The 22630-nt window shown below is 40.6% G+C and overlaps 1 protein-coding gene across 1 annotated transcript; it reads left to right on the top strand.

The window, feature by feature from the left end:
- The first annotated feature begins 483 nt into the window (after positions 1–483).
- LOC139479323 (outer membrane protein A-like) lies at positions 484–22284 on the top strand. The gene is made up of 2 exons (XM_071262183.1): positions 484–557; positions 19875–22284. The coding sequence occupies exons 1-2, from the start codon at positions 484–486 to the stop codon at positions 22282–22284; spliced, it is 2484 nt and encodes an 827-aa protein (XP_071118284.1).
- The last annotated feature ends 346 nt before the right edge of the window (positions 22285–22630 follow it).

Here is a 22630-nt window from a genome sequence, read left to right on the forward strand (position 1 = left end):
CCTTGACATTCTCTATGGGGATTTCTTGCCGTTCTCGTCGCGAGATCAATAACGGGACTCGCGACCCTGCCCTTGTCAAATGCTGCTCAGTTCAATGGAGCTGTCATATAGGGGTCACGAGGTCACGCGTGCAGTCCGAGCAATAATAAATAACGGTACAATGATCCGGGCAACGCGAATATCAGAATATTTAGGCCAGCGTTTATATGGAAAACATCTGTCACATCGCATCCATATTAATACAATATACGGTAGTTTTTCTTTGTTAGAAGTAACATTCCTGATAATATGCGGACTGCAGGACCGTGAGAGAATATGTTTGATTTTATTTCCTATACATTCTACGGATAGACGTAGAGGTCAATGGTAATTTGGAACTGTTTTTTAGTAGGTGAATTGCAGCGTCTTGGAAGGGTAAACTAGCTGCCACATTTGCACCTATGCAAAATTAAACTGTATGCATCACTGATTAAAGGTCCCCAGATGTGTAATGGAAGTTGGGACTGCTCCCCCGTCAACGAGCTGTTCCGATTGTATACACTCCCGGGCAGAACAAGGTAAACACTGGAAAATCTGATTTGCCCAAAACGTTACAAACTTTCTCAAAACGCTACTTGTCTGAACATTCGCTGAAACATTGCAAAACGTTAAGTCCAAAACACAAATATAATACCCTTTCAAATACATCACCAACGAATGATAAATCTTCTTTGTTGCATGTTTAACAACCATCACTAACATGGGTTTATAGTTTTGCACGGCAGTTTTGGTGTCAGTTGTTATGACCTTGAAGTTAATCTTCCCGTTGTAAAGACTAGCAAATTGTATTTGCTGATTTTAGTTGTGTTAAAGTGGAGCACAGTATCCCCTATATGTGTCGGCCTTACTTTGGGAACGAAATCTTGTCACCCATGAATGATTTTGTTTGTTGTTTAACGCCCCACTAAACAATACTCCTGTTATATGTCTGCGGATTGTAAATTATCTAGTCTTAACCAGACAATCCCGTGATTGACATCGTGAGTATCGATCTACACAATTTGGGGTCGATGACCTGCATCAACCAAGTCAGCGAGCCTGACCACCCAGGGGCCTCATATACAAGCCTGGGTTGCTGAAGACCAATTCTACCCCAGATCTTCACGGGTACAACACATATCACTATCAGTCTAAGTTTTAACTAATCATTAACACTTGGGTCAATAACCAGAGTTTGAGACCCCCACGAATTTGATACATCCAGTATCACAAATACAAAAAGAGTTTGCCAGTATCAGACTGTGAGTTTAAAATAAAGTGATAAAATAACATCCGAGCTCAAGACAAGAGGGTTTGAGTGTACATATAACTTTAAAAAATGAATGTGGGTCCTGGGGTCCAAAGGTTTGATAAATCTTTAACTGTTTACATTGGGGTTATGACACAAACCCCTCAACTTTCATTCTTAATTTTGAACAGATTGGGGATCTTCTCGAGGGGCCCCTTAATGAATAACGCGAAGGCATGAGTCGTAAAAACAAAACATAATGCATTCTTAAACAAATATATCACGAAAGAAACACATACATAAAAACAGTTTCTGTAAAAGTCATATCGAAGACACTGACACGACATCTACATGTTTGTCACGCGTGCTACATTCAAAGCGAGAACTTCACAGTTGACAGCAGGGTATCAAATGACACCTCTGAAATACAATAATTGCCATGGTTATAGAAAGTCAACGTAAGAGAAGCCTACATCTTTGACACTCCTGAAACCGTATGGTTATTTCAACTTAGAAGTCTGAGTATTGAACCAACAGCACAGATAGTAGAGAGTCGGAGCTTAAGACGTGCTGCCTATTACAATCAAGACTCACACACAACACGCGCTATCCTAAACAACCGGTGGCGTAGTAAATATCCAAATATGCACATATACATTAAATAGTATGTTAATGTATTTTCTGTTGTTGTTTTTCGATCTCATTAACGTATGTACTTTTGATCATGAATATTGATTCAAACCTCATGAAGACATGACACGTCAAGTTGACCTGCAAAGCCACAGGGCCACGTACAGCCATACTGTACTGACACACTAAAAAAAGTTTTAGTGTAACCAGTACAGTCAGTAAAGTATGGCTATACGTGGCCCTGTGTGCAAAGCCACAACCCCACGTAGGGATCGATGACTTACACTCAGTTTTGGACGTACAAGGTCCCTCCTGTCCCTCACTTATATTTTACTCATTCTGTTCGGGAAGCCTCAAATTTGTTTGTTTGTTGTTTAACGCCGCACTCAGCAATATTCCACCCATATGACGGAGGTCTGTAAATTATCGAGTCTGGACCAAATAGTCCAATGATTGACATCATGATCTTCGATCCATGCACGCAATTGGGATACGATGCCATGCACCAACCGAGTCACTGATCCTGACCACCCGATCCCGTTAGCCGCCTCGTTCGACAAACGTGGGTTGCCGAAAACCACAATTTTCCCCCCAAATTCCCCCATATGACTATAGTCTACCTGTCTTGTCGTGACAGGTTGACTAGTCATATGGAAAAGAAATTCGAGTGATCCTTAATTTCTTTTGAGTAGTATATATGAATTCCTCATTTAATATATTAATTCCTTTAATGTATTTGAATTAAGTATCATGGCATAGAGGGGAACACCAGAAACATGAGATCGACAGTAAAATGAGAAAACGGGTTTCGAAGCTTACACCTGTCTGTCATTCGTAAACTGACACATATACTTCTTAACATTAACGACGTCGAAATTCACACCAGCATGGATTGTACATGTAACATTTACTACTTAAACAGATAAAGAACGACCTGAGATTAAATACACGCAGACATCCATACTGGATTACTGTGAGTGTATGAAAACGAATAGTTTCTAATGCAGAGTTTAATAGAAACATCAAACATATTTTCCATTTGTCATATGACCGATGCCACCAAAATATCAACCATCATTGATATCAACTATGAGGGAAGCCAGATAATACACGAACACAAGAAATACACTTTTAATGAAATAAGGAAAACGGCATTGATGCGGTTGATTACGCAGAGTAACTGAGATTAAGGTGAAAGACAAATAGCTATGACGTCGACCACCCTCGGGCAGGCTGATCTGTAAGGTGAATTGCCCTTGGGGTATATTGGACTCTAATCCATGAACTTGTCTGCTTTAATTGACAGCCGCTCGTGTCATATTCCACGTGCATCATATATCACGGTCACGTGCCAGATCCTTGGACATTCTTTTGTCTGTGTTCACTATGCACAATAGGCTCTCTTTACTATTATCTCCGGATAATTAATTCAAACAATTGACAAAACACCTTTTGGCTATGAGTAAGCCAGACACAACGATGGTGAAATTCATTTATTGACAAGATGAAGATGACTTTCTTCTCATGGATCACAAACCAGTGACATAAAGAACATAAAACTCTAATATGGAGCAGAACTGGATTGGACAAAATATTAATGAAAGTATATTACTAAGACAGTGTTATCCCAAATATAACTAACATATGTTATGAATGTATATGATGCTTAAAACATGGGCTGTGTGACTTACTAAAGGCTATAGAATAAAGGAATGTAACAGCAATCTATTATTGCATCATTTTGAAAGCCTCATAAAGAGTTTTTTTTACAAAATGACCTTCGTCTTTATCCAAACCTGATATTGAACAAATGACTTGTATGAAACAACCCGGCCGGAAATATTACTAAATTTAGAACATGTGTTGATTTTGAGCAAATAAAATTTAGAATATTTCCCCGTCCTAATAAAAACGTTGCATTTTGTGCAATATCTATTACAATGTACAACGATGTCACGTGGACATGTCTGCACGCGGTTATTCCCAGGAATTCCCCGACAGCACGAGCTAAATGCAATCGTTGATCAGGTGACAAGGCCTTGATGGGGCTTGTCTATTGCTCTCCATGCTATCGGATTAAACAAATCGATATACTACCGTTCTAAAAATACTCCTGATGCAATGGACAAAATTAGACCAAACCCACGTGGAAATGAACTGATTTTACAGAAATTCATGTTTATGGCATTAATGATGAAATTATTCCATTCTTTTTCTATGTTTCATGGCAAATTATCATGAAACTGTATACTAAACGATTTGTGTTGATTTGCTTCCATTTCATAATTTGATTGACATGTTTGCAATGGATATCCATATATCTTTTGCCGGAGCTTTCTCCGTGTGTGCATGTGTTAGATTTGCCAAGATCCATGTTGATATATGTAGGTAATTATCACTGTCTTCATTTGGCATGGCGAAAAAACGTATACTTCCACACTGTACATGTATTATTTCAATATTTCTTAAAATGTAAGATTCTAGAGAGTTTTGTTACAGTCCACCATATCAGGCAGTGTTATATATAAGGTGCGCGTACAAAATTAAAAACAACAACAACGTTAAGGCCAGGGAATAACCAGTCTCGATTATCAAACGAAACAGATTCAAAGACAAAAGAGCGATAACAATTATATGAATAGATAACTTAAAATCAGAGATGAAACTAGATGTTCGGGTATAAATATAAATACGTATGCTAGGGTTAGTGTGTTCAAGGAAAGATGTAGATTTGTGTACTGTGTGTATTTGAAAATAAGCTTTGATTAAAAAAATTACAGGCTTAAAGGCTTAATGTTTGGTATCTGAACCAACTCAAATTGCATGATCATGACAGTACCTGCTTCTCTCCTCATTACATCTTCCTGAATTAAGAACTGACTTTCACTTTGTGTGCGTTCATTGAAGTATGACCCTTCATAGAACGAGGGCCAAACTGTATGAACGATCGAGCTCGCGACAGCCACAAAACAACTAGATGTATCGTGGAATAAAATAGTTCCCAAGAAGAGGGGTGACATGACCATATGTATGCTCAACTCTGCTGTACAGGAACATCTGTTTTAGTTTGTGTACAAGACACGTATTCACATAATATCATCATACGGTGGGAAAGGTCTGTTAAGAACTACCTCAGTAAGTCAGCCACTTTGACATAGCGTCGTAACACATTTACATCAAGTACAAGACGTCAAAATGGCCAACATGATAAACGTGACGGGAGATATTTCCGAAGTTGTTAAGGAACCTGTGAACGATAGTGGATGTGCATTTCTACGTTTTGTTCACTAGGGTGGGTCGTAGCGAGGATGTCCGGTGACATTCGTGAACGATCGTGCAATCAATCTTTCTGACGTTTTTCAATATATGCCAAAACGCTGAAGATCAGAAACAACGCTTTTGTATGTCCTCGTGCAAGGGATTTCTCAGGGGTTTCCCCATGAATATAGAGTGAGTGAGTATGGTTTTATGCCGCTTTTAGCAATATTCCCCATGGGGGGAATCGAACCCGGGTCTTCGGCGCGACGAGCGAACGCTTTAACCACAAGACTACCCCACCGCAACCTTGAATATGGAAGCAGTCCGTAAGTGTTTACATCATTTCACGAACGCCAAATTGTGTCGTTCATGAACGTCAGTTTCGCGATCACGTGACAAGGTCTTTTGTCCATTGGAAAAGCCGTATATCGTGTAAACATCAAATAAAAAAACAACATAAGCACAAATATCTTATACACACGAAGAAGTATTATGAATCTAGTTTATTCAAAACGTTGACAGTTTCTGGACGAACAAACACCTAAACACAGTACCTTGATGTATTTAGAAAGAAAATGTCACACGCTGTATGGTCAATAGTTCACTGACACCCACATACCAAGAGTGCATATACCAATCTGTTTAACGTTGCATATCACGCATGCCTATGTTATACCCCCTCACTACACACGGGACACATGGCAATACTTCATCAGAGGTGTGTATAGGCTTGGGAAGTATTGACGATGTATTCAGGGTTGCATTACTCCGGCATCTCTCACCCGTCCTATCTGATCTATATGCGACCACTAATGTACACAGAGTTTCACCAAAGTGGTTGAAATCAATCGTTTCTCTGGAAAGAATGCCTTTTGATGTACATTTGCTTTAAGCAATTTACAGTTGGCTGGCTGTTTATGGTGTGTAGCAATTATCAAAGGCTTGGGAAATGTAGTCTCGGCATTTTAAGAGAGAGAGAGAGAGAGAGAGAGAGAGAGGGGGGGGGGGGAGGGGGGAGGGAGAGAGATGTTTATTTTTGTGTCACATACACAAGCCGTCATGGTATCAACATTTGACATGAGTGTTCAAAACAAAGGCTTGTACATCAAGCCTTATCAGGCATGCATTAAAATACATGTGTATTCATTGTGAATAAATAAATAAATGAATAAATAAATTAATAAACAAATAAATAAATAAATAAATAAATAAATAAATACAATTATATATGTTTTCCGGGATTAGTTACAGACATTAGTTTCCATGCAACTTGCATACTTCCGTTGATAGGAGTTGCGTGGGTACATGGGCGTGGTTTGTTTGTTGTTTAACGCCGCACTCAGCAATATTCCAGCTATATGACGCCGATCTGTAAATAATCGAGTCTGGGCTAGACAATCCAGTTAATGACATCATGAGCATCGATCCACGCACCAACCAAGTCAGCGGGCCTCACCACCCGATCCCGTTAGTCGCCTCTTACGACAAGCATTGTCGCCTTTTACGGCAAGCATGGGTTGCTGGAGACCTATTCCACACCGGATCTTCATGGGTCTGTTGGCGTGGTTGCTGCATGGGATAAGAATGTAGACATCATGGTTAAAGAAAAGATGACAAAATGGTTATTCCAGATCAACGCGATCCAATAAATGGTTTGTCTTAAAACTGATTTTTAATATACTTACTTATACTTATATGTAGTTCATCCGTTACTGTGGTATACTTTCTACCTTATAATTAATGGGATGTTAAAGAATTGATATTGACGAAAGGTCGGTAGATACATTGACGGATGTATTGTGTGGATGGGTATTTTACTTTACAGTGCTGTAAATATTGCATTTTATCCAACAATATACATAATAATATGATAGAAGATTAATGTCATTTCTTAATCCATGTATACTTGACTTGTACAATTGCGCGTGACACTTTAATAAACAATATACTACTACTACTACTACTACTACTACTACTACCACTACTCTATTAAAAGCGGCGTTAAACCCAACTCACCTCTCTACTACAACATGAGCAGCTTAAATAATGGGGAAGACTTCGAGCTAAGATTAAAGTAAATGAGTACGGCTTTACGTCGAGTTTAGTAATATTCCATCAGTATCACAGGAGAGAACACCAAGAAACGGCTTCACAATTATACCATCCTGGAAAATCGAACCCGGGCGACCGGCGTGGCGAACGAACGCCTTATCTACTACGCTACCTGGCCGCCTATTTGTTGAAACATGATGTTTAAAAAAAGAAATCTTTTGATTTACGCATATGGTGAATATTCAAATATTACACATAGGAAAATTGCATATGACCAAAATAATACTAACAGTTTCCTGTTGTGAGGTGCTCTGACATGACGCATGTTATATTATTTGTTTGTTGTTTAACACAGCCATGATACTGTCGAGATAATATCCAGTAAGCAGACTAGGTGCTCAGTGCCGAGGATGCCAGTATGAGCCGACAGAAATGTAGATCAGGTGGCTACATTGTGTCCCTTGTATGTCATCGTACCCCGACGGTTCGGCGCATCACCATACATTCCACCGTTTGTTTGTTTGTTTGTTGTTCATCGCCGCACTCAGCAATATTCCAGCTATATGACGGCGGTCTGTAAATAATCGAGTCTGGACCAGACAATCCAGTGACTGACACCATGAGCATCGATCTACACAAATGGGATACAATGTCATGCACCAACCAAGTCAGCGAGCCCGATTACCCGATCCTGTTAGTCGCCTTTCACGTTAAGCATGGGTTGCTGAAGACCAGTTCTACCCCGGATCTTCATGGGTTGATGCATGTAATATCGCCTTGATACCCGCATCAAATATATCACCATGGCATAACAATTTCTTATGTGTTTCAATTTAAGCCACCATCAAACAAACATGGGTGTATACTTTATTTTGCCCTGCAGTTTACGCGAAATAGTCGTTAAAAACACTAACTAACTTGTTACCAACTATAAATAAGACCGATCAAAAAAAATATACAATAATAAATACATTTAATTTCGAGATTTCAGACCTATTCATGGTCAGTGAGACTGAAAGCCCATATCAAGCTCCTTCCCAGCGCGTGACACCTTCGTTACACTCTCGGTAACATCGCTGCCACCAGTGGGGTCGCGGCCATTACAAGAATCTTGAAATTTGCCCTCTAACCCAAAATGTAGTAACGTTGATACTTTTGTTTATGTCTTGGGGGATACCGTCATAGTGAATTTTGAAAAGGTTTACGACTGACCATATTTCCCAGATGAATTTACCTTTTTGTTTGTTTAATCAGATTGGTTCGAGACTGCAGACGAACGGAAAATCCCCCATCTTCTCCCTTACATTCTTACTATATAGCAATACATGATAGTTGAAATGAATCAGAAATTCATATTGACAAACAAAGAAAATAATTCAGCTGGGGTAAGCGAATTCGGCTTCACGACAGTCATCACTTGTTTGTAAACATAAAGGTCAGTCGGCTGCGAGTTCAACTCCAAGCATGGTTGTAGCCACCTGTATCAGAGTGGGGAGCTTTGACTGGTGGCAGAAATAGTATAGAGAGCTCCGCGAACGGGCTATTGCTGTGAGGAGCTTGAGCCTATACATGTGTGGTGCCTGAAAACACTATGATATTAGCAGTCGTATCTGTCAGAAGTAAGACATGCCATCACCAAACCCGTACTTTGGGGTTTCACTAGACCAACTTCTAGTCTCAGAAATGAACATATCGTACAGAAAAAAGCAGTTGTTCAATTATCTTAATATAAATATAATAAAAAGGAGCCCATAGACTCCCTTCATTTTCAGATCCTGATACTGCAGTAATCTAGACTTGCCAAACATTATAGACTTGCATGGGCTCTATTTGATATATTTGTATCAGGGTCTGTAGGACAGACTAGGGTTTCACGTACACTTTCACTTTCATGCTTTCCTTACACACAGACGCGCCATTCCGTAACTTAAATACTGTTCAAAGCGGTCTTAAACCCAGGTAACTCACTAGTGGCCATATACCGACCTCTATACAACGAATATGTCGTATCACAGTTAAAAAAATGTCAATCCTTGAATAGACGCCCGGCGATTATTATTACGGAATGTCCTGAAACCCGGCGTTTATTCAAGGCAGGCGTTTATTTGTTCCAGAAGTGGATTTTACATCAAAGCCTGTATTTCTCACGTTCTGTACCTCAAACTGATACGGTACGGGTCCTTACAAACATCAATTGGTAGGATTCACTTTATTTTCAATTCAGTTTTGTAGACTAAAATACGACTCGGCGTTTATTCAAGGCATGCATCTATTCAAGGATTACCCCCACCCCCAGGTAGCGTAATAACATACAGGTTACTATGGATAACAACAGCCTGTCTGTCGTTGTGACATACTTCGTCTCTTACTCATTGGTGTATGAGCAATCGAGATAAACAATGAAACCGATTACGTGACTTATAGGTGTCATATATCGTATCAATGTACCTTTCAGTGATGATAAACAGGTAAGAGCGTCGGAATTTCACGTCGGAGTGCACAAGTTGTAGTAAATATTAGGAAAAATGAAAAAATGTGTGTAATGCTTACAGCTGACTGTCTTAACATGGATCTATGAATCTAAAACTCTATATTGTAAACATCTTATACATTCCACGACTGGTGTCAACGATGAATGTGTTAGGGAGCTTTTGAAGAACATATATAAAACAATTTGTTCAGTGATGTGGGTTTTTTTTATTTCTGTTAATACAAATGTCATATGTTTTGTTCATCATGAAAACAATTGACGTTCTTAACACACTGAAAACAGATCAGAAAAAAACTCTAGTCAAATGTTTCACAATTCACAATTTAAAAACATGCAACGTATCTCCTTATTTCAGCAATGTATTTGCCACGAAACAGCATGGTTCAGTTGTTTGCCAACATATCGCCCGACATGTCACATGGTCTAGGTTCCCTTGTGACGTCACGCGCCGTGTGAGTATGAATCACGTGCTAAATTTAGACTCGGAAAGCCCAGCCATGTGGACGGAGGTGTGTTGGCTTGTTGGACACTTGCCAGCATTTTCAATGGCTCATTTGGCAAATTTCCAAGTCTTTTCGCGCCCCACGAAACGTGCGCTGTTTAAGAAAAGAGGTTATTTGAATACAAAATTGCACGTTTGTGAACAGACAAACGTCCAGATGAACGCAGTCATAAACTGACATACTAGCTGTGTTTAGTACATAGACGTCCTGATTAAAAGCCCATTTTAATCTTTGGGTGGTATACAATGTATTTGAAACGTTGATTTGGTGATGTATCCGGACCAAATTATTCCTCAGTGTTTTATATGGTAATCTGTGATTCTAATGACATGTTCATCTCGTTGAATTAAGAGAGGTAAATCAATGACAAACATCGTCTCAGCCAAAACAATAATTAGATAGTTTAATCCTGAAACTCGCATACCGGTCTGATTTGGTTGTGACGGCTGCATGGCAATTTTTTAAACTAGAGAGAGGTCATTTTACGAAAGGAGCGAGTTTCCGGTTCTAACTGGTGTTATTTTAATACGATACATCTAGCTGTCTACATACTTATGTTCTATATTTGCGTTAATTTGATTGACATCGTGATGTTGGTTTTTCAATTCGAGGTGTCAAATATTAATATTGTTTTTTTATCAAAATATATTTTGTTTCCTGTTGAGTCGTCTCAATATTTATCTTGAGTCATGGGTGGCCCGTGCTATGGTTGATGTATAAAGTAGTGTCCCTCATATGTCAGGTTCGAATCCCATTTTAACCATTTTATCTTTGGCCTGTCAACGATGCGTTAAAGGTCTTCAAACTGTACTATTTGAAAGGCCAAGATAAGATTTGAAATTCCCTTACCTTGTCCAAAATCAAAATGTTGAAAATAAGAAAAATATTAATGAGTTTTCATGACTCAAAATGGATAGAAAACGCAGTACCTTACATACATGTTATTACTTTTCTTTCTGTATGTCATGAAAGTACCTTAAACGAAAATATGATAGCCTTTGTATCAGTTGGCATGAATATACTTTTATCAAACTTTTTATTTATAGTCAGACGCGTGGAAGAAGATTGTCAATGAACAAAATTATTTTCCTTAATACCTTAATATATTTCATCACGAGTCACTTCGTTGAGAGCGGTAATGGTTTATAATGAATGGTCTATAATATATATATATATATATAGTGGAATGTAAACCATATTCGTTAGTTTTTCTCGTGTCATTCACGGTAGCCATAAAGCCGGACCATATTAACATCTGCCCGGAAGTGGAAGTTTCCGGAATGTCGGGGTTCGAATTACAGAGGTAATTAACTTGGCTATGACACCCAAACATGTCAATGGAAATAAACGTTTACATGTGTTATTTCTCTCTCGGTACACTTTGTAACAGTGCCCGTATTGGAAAGAAATGGAAGTCTCACGACATTTGCATGTGTCTTCCTACTATCAAACCACAAACCTCACCTATATTAAAAACCACAAACAGGTATAATACACGTAAAGATTGTTCAATACCGTTTACAATTCATGTCTGTACTGCTGTCAAAACGATTACGCTCAGCGTAAACCGACAGAACGTGGTATTCAATATCCCCATCGTAAACCCCCCAGTCCCCCTCCCCTTAACCCACCCAACCCTCGCCCTTTGTATGCCGACTTATTTACATATCAAGTGTGTATATAGTCATTCTTAATCTTTCGTCATGCGAGCAGAGAATCCCTCGACATCCACAAGGCCGCGTGTGACTCACATACAACGGGGAAACCCATTCTGCGTCGTAGATTTTAATATAGGTATGACATCACCTGCGCGAAGGCCAAATGGCTCGTTCGTCGATAATTAGGTCACGTGGTCCAAAAGCCGATCGTACGATATGGGTGCGGTGGGATTCCTTTCGCGTATAGCCTCACACACCTCTTGTTACTAATAGATTCGTTCTGATACCATGCTCGATGGGTGTAATGTTGTAATATAGGGGGAACAGGTTACGTATGTTATGGGGATCGAGGGGTCTTATTTGTAAGCGAAATTCAGGTTGTAGCTTGTTGTTTATCTATAATACAGTTATGTATAATTATGTTGATAGAGTTGCCTTGATGTGAGTGGATTAATAATCCTATATTTTGAATTATCTTTACACTTATATGTATCTTTGATATATTTGTGGTATTAACTTTAGTTTCAGATCAATTAAACCTATCGATAAAATATGTTGATCGATACATAAAAAAAACAGCAGTTGCCACATCGTCAAGAGTTTCAAGCATAAACGGTTTTGTAAATCTGTTCTGGCACTGGATGGTTGGAAACCGACTTTGTCGGTGCTCTCCCATGTCCAGAGACAGTCCCGTATCATTCAGTGATCGAATACCATTTATGGTTGATCGGATCTCTTGTGTATGAAATCGCTAGGGTTCCACTACAACGATCTTTTAAATTGTAGTGGGGCGGGCATGCTCATATTATATGGAACGACATTTTTGACAAACTTTTCACCAATTCGCGGCCCGTGAGAATGTTTTCAATAACGACTTCAATATTCAGCGATATTTTATCGAAGGACGATAACTGAAGGAATATAAGCCTTAACAGTTTGCTTATTGTTTATAAACACACACACACACACACACACACACACTCACACACATACCACACTCACACACTCATACTCTCTCTCACACACACACACACACTCTCTCTCTCTCACAACCACTCACACACTCTCTCTCTCACACACACACATACTCACTCTCTCTCACACACAAACTCACACATACCGCACACACACACACCACACACACACACTCACACACACACATACCACACACTCATACTCTCTCTCTCACACACACACACACTCTCTCTCTCTCTCTCACAACCACTCACACACACTCTCTCTCACACACACACACATACTCACTCTCTCACACACACACTCACACATACCGCACACACATACCACACACACACACACACACACACATACCACACACTCACACATACACACACAATATGTTATGGTAACGTATGATTAATACGCCCAATTCCATCTGGCCATGACAATACACTACTTATACCTCACAAACTCTACCAGTTTAAATTGAAAAATTGGTTTACTTTGTATGTTTTTAGGGAGCTAGGCGTGTTTTAACAAATCTGTTATTGGCGCATACATTGTTAGCACTTTGGGATAAGTGTACCCTTCAAACGGACTTAAACAGAGAAGAAAATTAAGTTATTTTGTTAAACAAGTCTGCAGGAAATAAGTGGAATGTCTCGCGTCTCGCCCGAAATCCCTGTGTGGGTGGTTTCGACGAAGGCCGGAGGGTGTTTGCCTTGCATCAAAGCCAAGGGCAAATTTCGCCCACTAAGTACTTACTTCCTAAACTTTTATCTCTCATCTAACAATGATGTGTCGTGATTGACAGACAATGAAGTGATATGTACAACAATGGATGTCAATATCAGTCTGTTGGATTTTGAAGATGACGGAAAGTGACATGATCGAGTGAATTAGACGGTGATTAATTTATGCTCTTTTGTTTAGAGCTCTCATATACCTTAGGGATTATTGATCCGATTGCAGTTTGAAATTACTTGGAATGTAATTGACATGAAAATGACATATTTATGTCGCTGCTTCCGTGACCTGTGGGAATGCCAATTTCGCTCGTGTTCACGTGCTCGCACGTGTGTGGGGCGAGAAGGGACTTGTGGAACCGTTGAAATAGGTAGTTCTTAGGAAAAATAAGTGTATATGTGGCGTGATCTGGAGACATATGGAAGAAATAACACCTACTTCTCTTGATATACACACCAAAGTCGCTTAACCGATACCGTAGAATAACAATGCCACATACATTGGCTATAGACATGGCTGCATTTAGATATTGACATATATATCATATCCTTGCTAATCTGGTTGACATAACATTTGTCGTACTTTAAAGGGGTACAAGGCCTCCTTCAAAGGCATATCTATAAATACACACACACACACACACAGACACACACACACACACACACACGGGGCGGTTAACCTTCTAGCGCCCCACGGGAAGCTTGGGTTGTATACTCCCCAGGGAGTGAAACTCGAGTGCACATTCATCCTCTGACCGGGATAATGATAGTGTAGCGCAAAGACCATTAACTAGAGTGGGATGAGGCACATCATATATGGATTGATTAAGAATGGTCCAAAACACAAACAAACGGACCCGTGTAGATCCGGGGTAGAATAGGTCTTCAGCAACCCATGCTTGTCGTAAAAGGCGACTATGCTTGTCGTAAAAGGCAACTAACAGGATCGGGTGATCGGGCTCGCTGACTTGGTTGGTGCATGTCATTGTATCCCATTTGTGTAGATCGATGCTCATGGTGTCAATCACCGGAGTGTCTGGTTCAGATTCGATTATTTACAGACCGCCGTCATATAGCTTGAATATTGAGTGCGGCGATGAACAACAAACAAACAAACAAACAAACGGTGGAATGTATGGTGATGCTCCAAACCGTCGGGGTACGATGACATACAAGGGACACAATGTAGCCACCTGATCTACATTTCTGTCGGCTCATACTGGCATCCTGGGCACTGAGCACCTAGTCTGCTTACTGGATATTATCTCGACAGTATCATGGCACGTCGACCTTTTTCAACAACGCAATCCTGAGTATACTCTCTTATAACAAGTAACAGAGACTCCAAGGATGAAGATGCTATCTCCCTTTTTCATGACAACATTATTGTATCTACGCGAACCCGGAAGAGTTCTAACGTGCACGTGCGGAATGCCCCCACCCATCTAACCCTCTCCCAACTGATGGCGGGCACATGCGCCGCGACGATTGCAACATGTTGTGGCCGTGCAGTAATCAACCTCGGCTGGAACTTCGCCCACTGCACAAGACAACTGCGTCTCAGAAATCCATGTTTGTAGGAGTTTGCAGGGTACTGGAATGTGGACGAGTCATGCAGTGTGCATGGATGTGTACATACACATTATAAAAACCCAACAAAGTCCAAATCAATTACATTCTTCTTTGAAATGTACGTTTTCCTTGAAACAAAATGAATGGGACATTCATCATTTAGTATAGCACACGAAGTTATTCTGTTGGACATGCTATCTGCAGGGTACCACGTGCTGACCACGTGGTGACTAATTCAACATCTTCACTCCACCGGACACTATGTGTGTAATGATGCTTTTACTACTACTACTGCTGCTGCTACTGCTGCTACTACTGCTGCTACTAATGCTACTTTAATTACAACTATTACTTCACATTTAACGTATACTACTGCTACAACAACCACGACTTAAACAGGTGTGTGTGTAACTACTGCTACTACTACTACTGCTGCCACTACTATTACTGCTGCTACTGCTACTACTACTACTACTGCTGCTGCGATTACTATAACTGCTGCTACTACTGCTGTTACTACTACTACTGCTACTACTTCTACTACTGCCGCTGCTACTACTTCTACTGATACTACTACTATTTCTGCTATTACTACTACTGCCACTGCTACTACAACTGCCGCTGCTACAACTGCTACTACTACTACTACTATCTCTGCTATTACTACTACTGCCCCTGCTACTACAACTGCTACTACTTCTACTACTACTACTATTTCTGCTACTACTACTGCGCTGCTGCTGCTACTACTACTATTTCTGCTATTACTACTACTACTGCCGCTGCTACTACTACTGCCGCTGCTACAACTGCTACTGCTACTGCTGCTATCACTATTACCTGATCTATAACTACTACTACTACTTCTACTACTGCTGCTGCTACCACTACTACTACTGCCGCTGCTACTACTGATAGTACTACCCCTGCTACTACTACTACTGCTTCTACTTCTTCTACTACTACTTCTACTACTACTACTGCTGCTGCTGCTACTACTACCACTGTTACTACTACTACTACTGCTACTACTATTACTACTACTACTATTACAACTACTACTACTACTACTACTACTACTGATACTAAACATAAAGAGAAGGCACAGCCAAAAGATCGTATTGACATCTGAAATGGACAAGCATGTATTTCACCTGTACTGTATCACATCCAACACACGACAGAGTCGGACAGACCCTGTTGTTTTTCTATGCTAATTGCTGCCAATGAGTAATCAATCTTGGCAAAGCGTCGACAGCGATGAGCTGCAGCAACTTTTTCCCTTCTGACTCAACCTGGTGTAGATCGAGAACGTATTTATATGTAGGACGTGATTACTGGAGACTTCAAGGTCACGTTGTTGGAAAGTTAAGTCAGTGGTGCCTTTTGTGATGGGGAACGATAGATTCATTAACGTGTGGAGTTGATGGCTATGCTGTACCATTTCGGTTAGCGGACACGTGATGTGGAAATGAGCCACCATATCATACCCAACTCGTTCTTCATCTGTCTCAATCAAGATGCAATTACTTAAAACCCGCATCACCTCGGGATTTCCTCCCACATCAAGCCGACATGACATGATATAACTGAAATACTCCTATATTCAGCTGACACGCCGCGATATAACTGAAATACTCCTATATTGAGCTGACACACCTTGATATAACTGAAATACTCCTATATTCAGCTGACACACCTTGATATAACTGAAATACTCCTATATTGAGCTGACACGCCGTGATATAACCAAAATACTCGCACATCAAGGTGACACGCCGTGATATAACCAAAATACTCCCAAATCAAGCTGATACGCCGTGGTATAACTGGAATACTATTCAAAACCAAGTTAAACCTAACTCACTCACTCACTCAAAATTGCAATATCGTATCTCTAATTAGGATTGCGCCCCTTTGTTTATATAGGTATAAGGTTTGTGTATAACTATATCATTTGTGTAACATTAGTTTAAAGTAGTTTGGTATGACCATTTAAATGTACTTAGTAGACTATCTTGTCTCGAAGGCCATGTGTTCCGACAGCGCATAAAATGACATTCTTCTTCTTGAGAATTAGATCAAATAACAATGGCTTATTGGTATTAAAGTTTTTCCGTAAAAGACGACTATGCCTGTCGTAAGAGGTGCATTGCTGCGTGCGGCATTAAACAACAAACAAAACAAACAAAAATAACTGACAAAGCGAAACTTTCTGACTGTATATATTTACGCATCTCAACAAAAGTTGGTGCAAAGAAGGTCCGTGTTGCATTTTTCCTTAACGAAATCATAACGAGAACTGCACACAACACCTATTGGAGGTAGTTATAGGGGACTCTCTCCCTCTCTCTCTCTCTCTCTCTGTGTGTGTCTCTTTCTGTCTCTCTGTGTGTCTCTCTCTCCCTGTCTCTCTCTGTCTCTGTCTCTCTGTCTCTCTGTCTCTCTCTGTCTCTCTCTCTCTCTCTCTCTCTCTCTGTCTCTCTCTCTGTCTCACACACACACATTCACATACAGAACATTACTACAACTGTATTTTTTCGGCAAGATATGTTTCTTTTCAGAGACTAGATGTTTGTCTCGGAGGATGGGGAACAGGAAAATGTCACACTGCGCGCCCACGCCGAGGAGATGTGTTTTCCGCCTGTGTTCAGCACTGGAAAGGTTGTTTAACGTTTTTTAAGACCGTCTGGTTAAGACATTAGTTTTTGGCGATGGTTTCTTTCGGTTTAGTCACAGTTTCACCTCTGATCGTTTCTGGCAGAGTGTGTAAGTGAGTAATAGTTTTGTGCAATATTAGCAACTCATCGATTATGAAGTGTTATGCTAGTTGTTCTATAGCGTGAATCAATGAGTATGTTTTGATTGGCAATAGTGCAGCAATGTCCAACTAGGGGCACCAGACACGCGCACTATCACAACACCAACACCTACTAGGGTTGGACAGGTAACTCGGGTACTCGGGTTGGGTGGGTACTAAATAGGACCCGGGTATCCACAGGACTACCCGGACCCGTGGTTAGTCATGAGGTATATTGTCTAATGGCAATAAAAATAATATCCCATGGTTACACTTATCAAGTCACCAATGTTCGCATTTTTTTCTGACTATGCACGCATTCCTTCTGACTTTCATGTTTGAATCAACTTCAGTGTATGCATGATCAGCTCGTTATACACTATATCTAAACACGTTTTGTCGGGGATCCGGCAAAACAATTTAACATTTTGTACCCAGCTTGAAACCTACGTGGGTACCTGGGTAGGGTCGGGTAAAAGGGGACTGGGTACCAATGTAGTAAATTTGGACCAAGCCCTAGGCATTACCATCGCCATCATACTCGGGGCAGCGGTTACAGCGTTCGTTCGTCAAATCGCCGACACAGTTTCCATTCCCGACGCCGAGTATGAGCAGTATCTACATCAACATCATCAACAACACCTTATATCGTCCTCTTCTTCGTTGTCGTAAGGGACGGTCGGTAGCCAAGTGGTAAATCATTCGCTCGTCACGCCGAAGACCCGGGTTCGATTCTCGACATGGATACAATGTGTGAAGTCTATGTTTTTGTGGTGGTTTCACCCCCTGGTAATCCCTTAAGAATTCAGGAGTGGGCTCTTCCATACCCACATCCCCTGATTTGATAAACCAAGTCTAGCATATAAAAACCCTGATCACTAATAACTTTGAATTGCTTGATAGGCATTTCTTTGACGTTGACAAAGTAGGCACAATTTATGGATAACAACTTCTTTGTTTTACTGGGGGCGGTCGGGTATCCTGGTGGTTAAAGCGTTCGCTCGTCACGCCGAAGACCCGGGTTCGATTCCCGACATGGGTTCAATGTATGAAGCCCATTTCTGGTGTCCCCCGCCGTGATATTGCTGGAAGCTAAAAATACATACTCACTCACTCACTCGTCGTAAAAAAACCGACATCATCGCCATTCCTTGCAACATCACTGCATCAGCAGCCTACGAATTACATCATCATCATCATCATCATCAACAACAACAACACCACCAACAACAACAACACCATCACCTGATGCAACAACGTCACAGCAATTATCCTATGGTTCATAAAGTCTTAAAAAGTAGGGGATCATGAAATATAAATGTTAATACCAAGTATTAGGGAAAAAAATGAACAATGGTGGTCATATTCGCCTATGAGAACACTAAATCAGTTTTGTCCGTCTGTTCAACATTGTGTGCATTAAAAACGTGATGGATTAACATCGATCATGACATCTGTCAAAACTAAATAATTTATCAACATGAAAATATCCCAGGTCTTTGAAATGAACACAAGTGGTACGTGTTGTTCTTGATTAAAGGAAATTATGATCACAATCTCCAAATCAGCTCGACATTACAAAGTGCACGTAGTGTTACCTCGTAGTGGCATCATCCAAATCCTAGCTTGGTTGCCAAGACAACCGTTAGTGTTTCAACAAAATTAACACATGTCCAAGTTATGATTAAGACGGATGTACCAACCCAAACTTTCACAAATATTGAACAATGTAAAATGTTGGGAAATATGTCCCTCATTGTTTTCACTTATATACAAAGTATCAATTGAGGTAGCTGTTTTGTTTTTCAGTTTCTTTCTTTGATCCCACCGACAATTATGTGTTTAAAATTTAATTATTATTATCCAAAACTGGCTCCCACAGTTGATATCGCTTGGGTGAGATCAAGCGATATCTATAAAATTATTGTGATTTTTGATAGAGCTGTTGTACAAGTAGATGGAACCGCAGTGGTGACTATTGATGGAGCTGTTGTAAAAGTAGATGGAACCGGAGTGGTGACTATTGATGGAGCTGTTGTACTAGTAGATGGAACCGCAGTGGTGACTATTGATGGAGCTGTTGTACAAGTAGATGGAACCGCAGTGGTGACTATTGATGGAGCTGTTGTACAAGTAGATGGAACCGCACTGGTGACTATTGATGGAGCTGTTGTACTAGTAGATGGAACCGGAGTGGTGACTATTGATGGAGCTGTTGTACAAGTAGATGGAACCGCAGTGGTGACTATTGATAGAGCTGTTGTACAAGTAGATGGAACCGCAGTGGTGACTATTGATAGAACTGTTGTACAAGCAGATGGAACCGCAGTGGTGACTATTGATGGAGCTGTTGTACAAGTAGATGGAACCGCAGTGGTGACTATTGATAGAGCTGTTGTACAAGTAGATGGAACCGGAGTGGTGACTATTGATAGAACTGTTGTACAAGCAGATGGAACCGGAGTGGTGACTATTGATAGAGCTGTTGTACTAGTAGATGGAGCCGGAGTGGTGACTATTGATAGAGCTGTTGTACTAGTAGATGGAACCGGAGTGGTGACTATTGATAGAACTGTTGTACTAGTAGATGGAACCGCAGTGGTGACTATTGATAGAGCTGTTGTACAAGCAGATGGAACCGCAGTGGTGACTATTGATGGAGCTGTTGTAAAAGTAGATGGAACCGGAGTGGTGACTATTGATAGAGCTGTTGTACAAGTAGATGGAACCGCAGTTGTGACTATTGATGGAGCTGTTGTACAAGTAGATGGAACCGCAGTGGTGACTATTGATGGAGCTGTTGTAAAAGTAGATGGAACCGGAGTGGTGACTATTGATGGAGCTGTTGTACAAGCAGATGGAACCGCAGTGGTGACTATTGATAGAGCAGTTGTACAAGTAGATGGAACCACAGTGGTGACTATTGATGGAGCTATTGTACAAGTAGATGGAACCACAGTGGTGACTATTGATAGAGCTGTTGTACAAGTAGATGGAACCGCACTGGTGACTATTGATGGAGCTGTTGTACAAGTAGATGGAACCGCAGTGGTGACTATTGATAGAACTGTTGTACTAGTAGATGGAGCCGCAGTGGTGACTATTGATGGAGCTGTTGTACAAGTAGATGGAACCGGAGTGGTGACTATTGATGGAGCTGTTGTACAAATAGATGGACCCACAGTGGTGACTATTGATGGAGCTGTTGCACAAGCAGATGGAACCGGAGTGGTGACTATTGATGGAGCTGTTGTACAAATAGATGGACCCACAGTGGTGACTATTGATGGAGCTGTTGTACAAGTAGATGGAACCGGAGTGGTGACTATTGATGGAGCTGTTGTACAAGTAGATGGAACCGGAGTGGTGACTATTGATAGAACTGTTGTACAAGTAGATGGAACCGGAGTGGTGACTATTGATAGAACTGTTGTACTAGTAGATGGAACCGCAGTGGTGACTATTGATGGAGCTATTGTACAAGTAGATGGACCCACAGTGGTGACTATTGATAGAACTGTTGTACAAGTAGATGGAACCGGAGTGGTGACTATTGATGGAGCTATTGTACAAGTAGATGGAACCGCAGTGGTGACTATTGATAGAACTGTTGTACAAGTAGATGGAACCGGAGTGGTGACTATTGATGGAGCTGTTGTACAAATAGATGGACCCACAGTGGTGACTATTGATGGAGCTGTTGTACAAGCAGATGGAACCGCAGTGGTGACTTTTGATAGAGCAGTTGTACAAGTAGATGGAACCAGAGTGGTGACTATTGATGGAGCTGTTGCACAAGCAGATGGAACCACAGTGGTGACTATTGATGGAGCTGTTGCACAAGCAGATGGAACCGCAGTGGTGACTATTGATAGAGCAGTTGTACAAGTAGATGGAACCACAGTGGTGACTATTGATGGAGCTATTGTACAAGTAGATGGAACCACAGTGGTGACTATTGATAGAGCTGTTGTACAAGTAGATGGAACCGCACTGGTGACTATTGATGGAGCTGTTGTACTCGTAGATGGAGCCGGAGTGGTGACTATTGATGGAGCTGTTGTACAAGTAGATGGAACCACAGTGGTGACTATTGATAGAGCTGTTGTACAAGTAGATGGAACCGCAGTGGTGACTATTGATAGAACTGTTGTACTAGTAGATGGAACCGGAGTGGTGACTATTGATGGAGCTGTTGTACAAGTAGATGGAACCGCAGTGGTGACTTTTGATGGAACTGTTGTACTAGTAGATGGAACTGTGTATGAAGGTGTAGTTGCACAGTTATTTAAGAAATTAACGACAAATGGGAGTTGTGTACCGTACAATAAAACAATGCAGGGAGAATAAACCATGAGGGGCGCAGTCCAGAGTGTTTTTTTCCCCTGCAGTGTTTTATTGTACTTAAACGACGACCATGAGTCGTATTATTTCTTCAACACTATAAACAGGCTCTTTAAAGATGTTGATAAATGTACAAGCTTTAAAAATAGTTACCTTAATTTTAATAATGACTCACTGAATAGAATCCGACATCAGCAATGTAGGACAAGTCCATTTTATGAACAGGTGGGTTAAGGTTGGTATCTCCCGTATATTCTCACAATCTACATGTCGATTATCTGTACCATTTCTCCTCATTCCGATTGTCATATATCTTCCACTTTTGGATGCGATTGTTCGACCATTGCGTTTA

The sequence above is a fragment of the Haliotis cracherodii genome, unplaced genomic scaffold (assembly GCF_022045235.1).
Source record: "Haliotis cracherodii isolate W230 unplaced genomic scaffold, xgHalCrac1.p SCAF_4, whole genome shotgun sequence".
NCBI lineage: Eukaryota > Metazoa > Mollusca > Gastropoda > Lepetellida > Haliotidae > Haliotis > Haliotis cracherodii.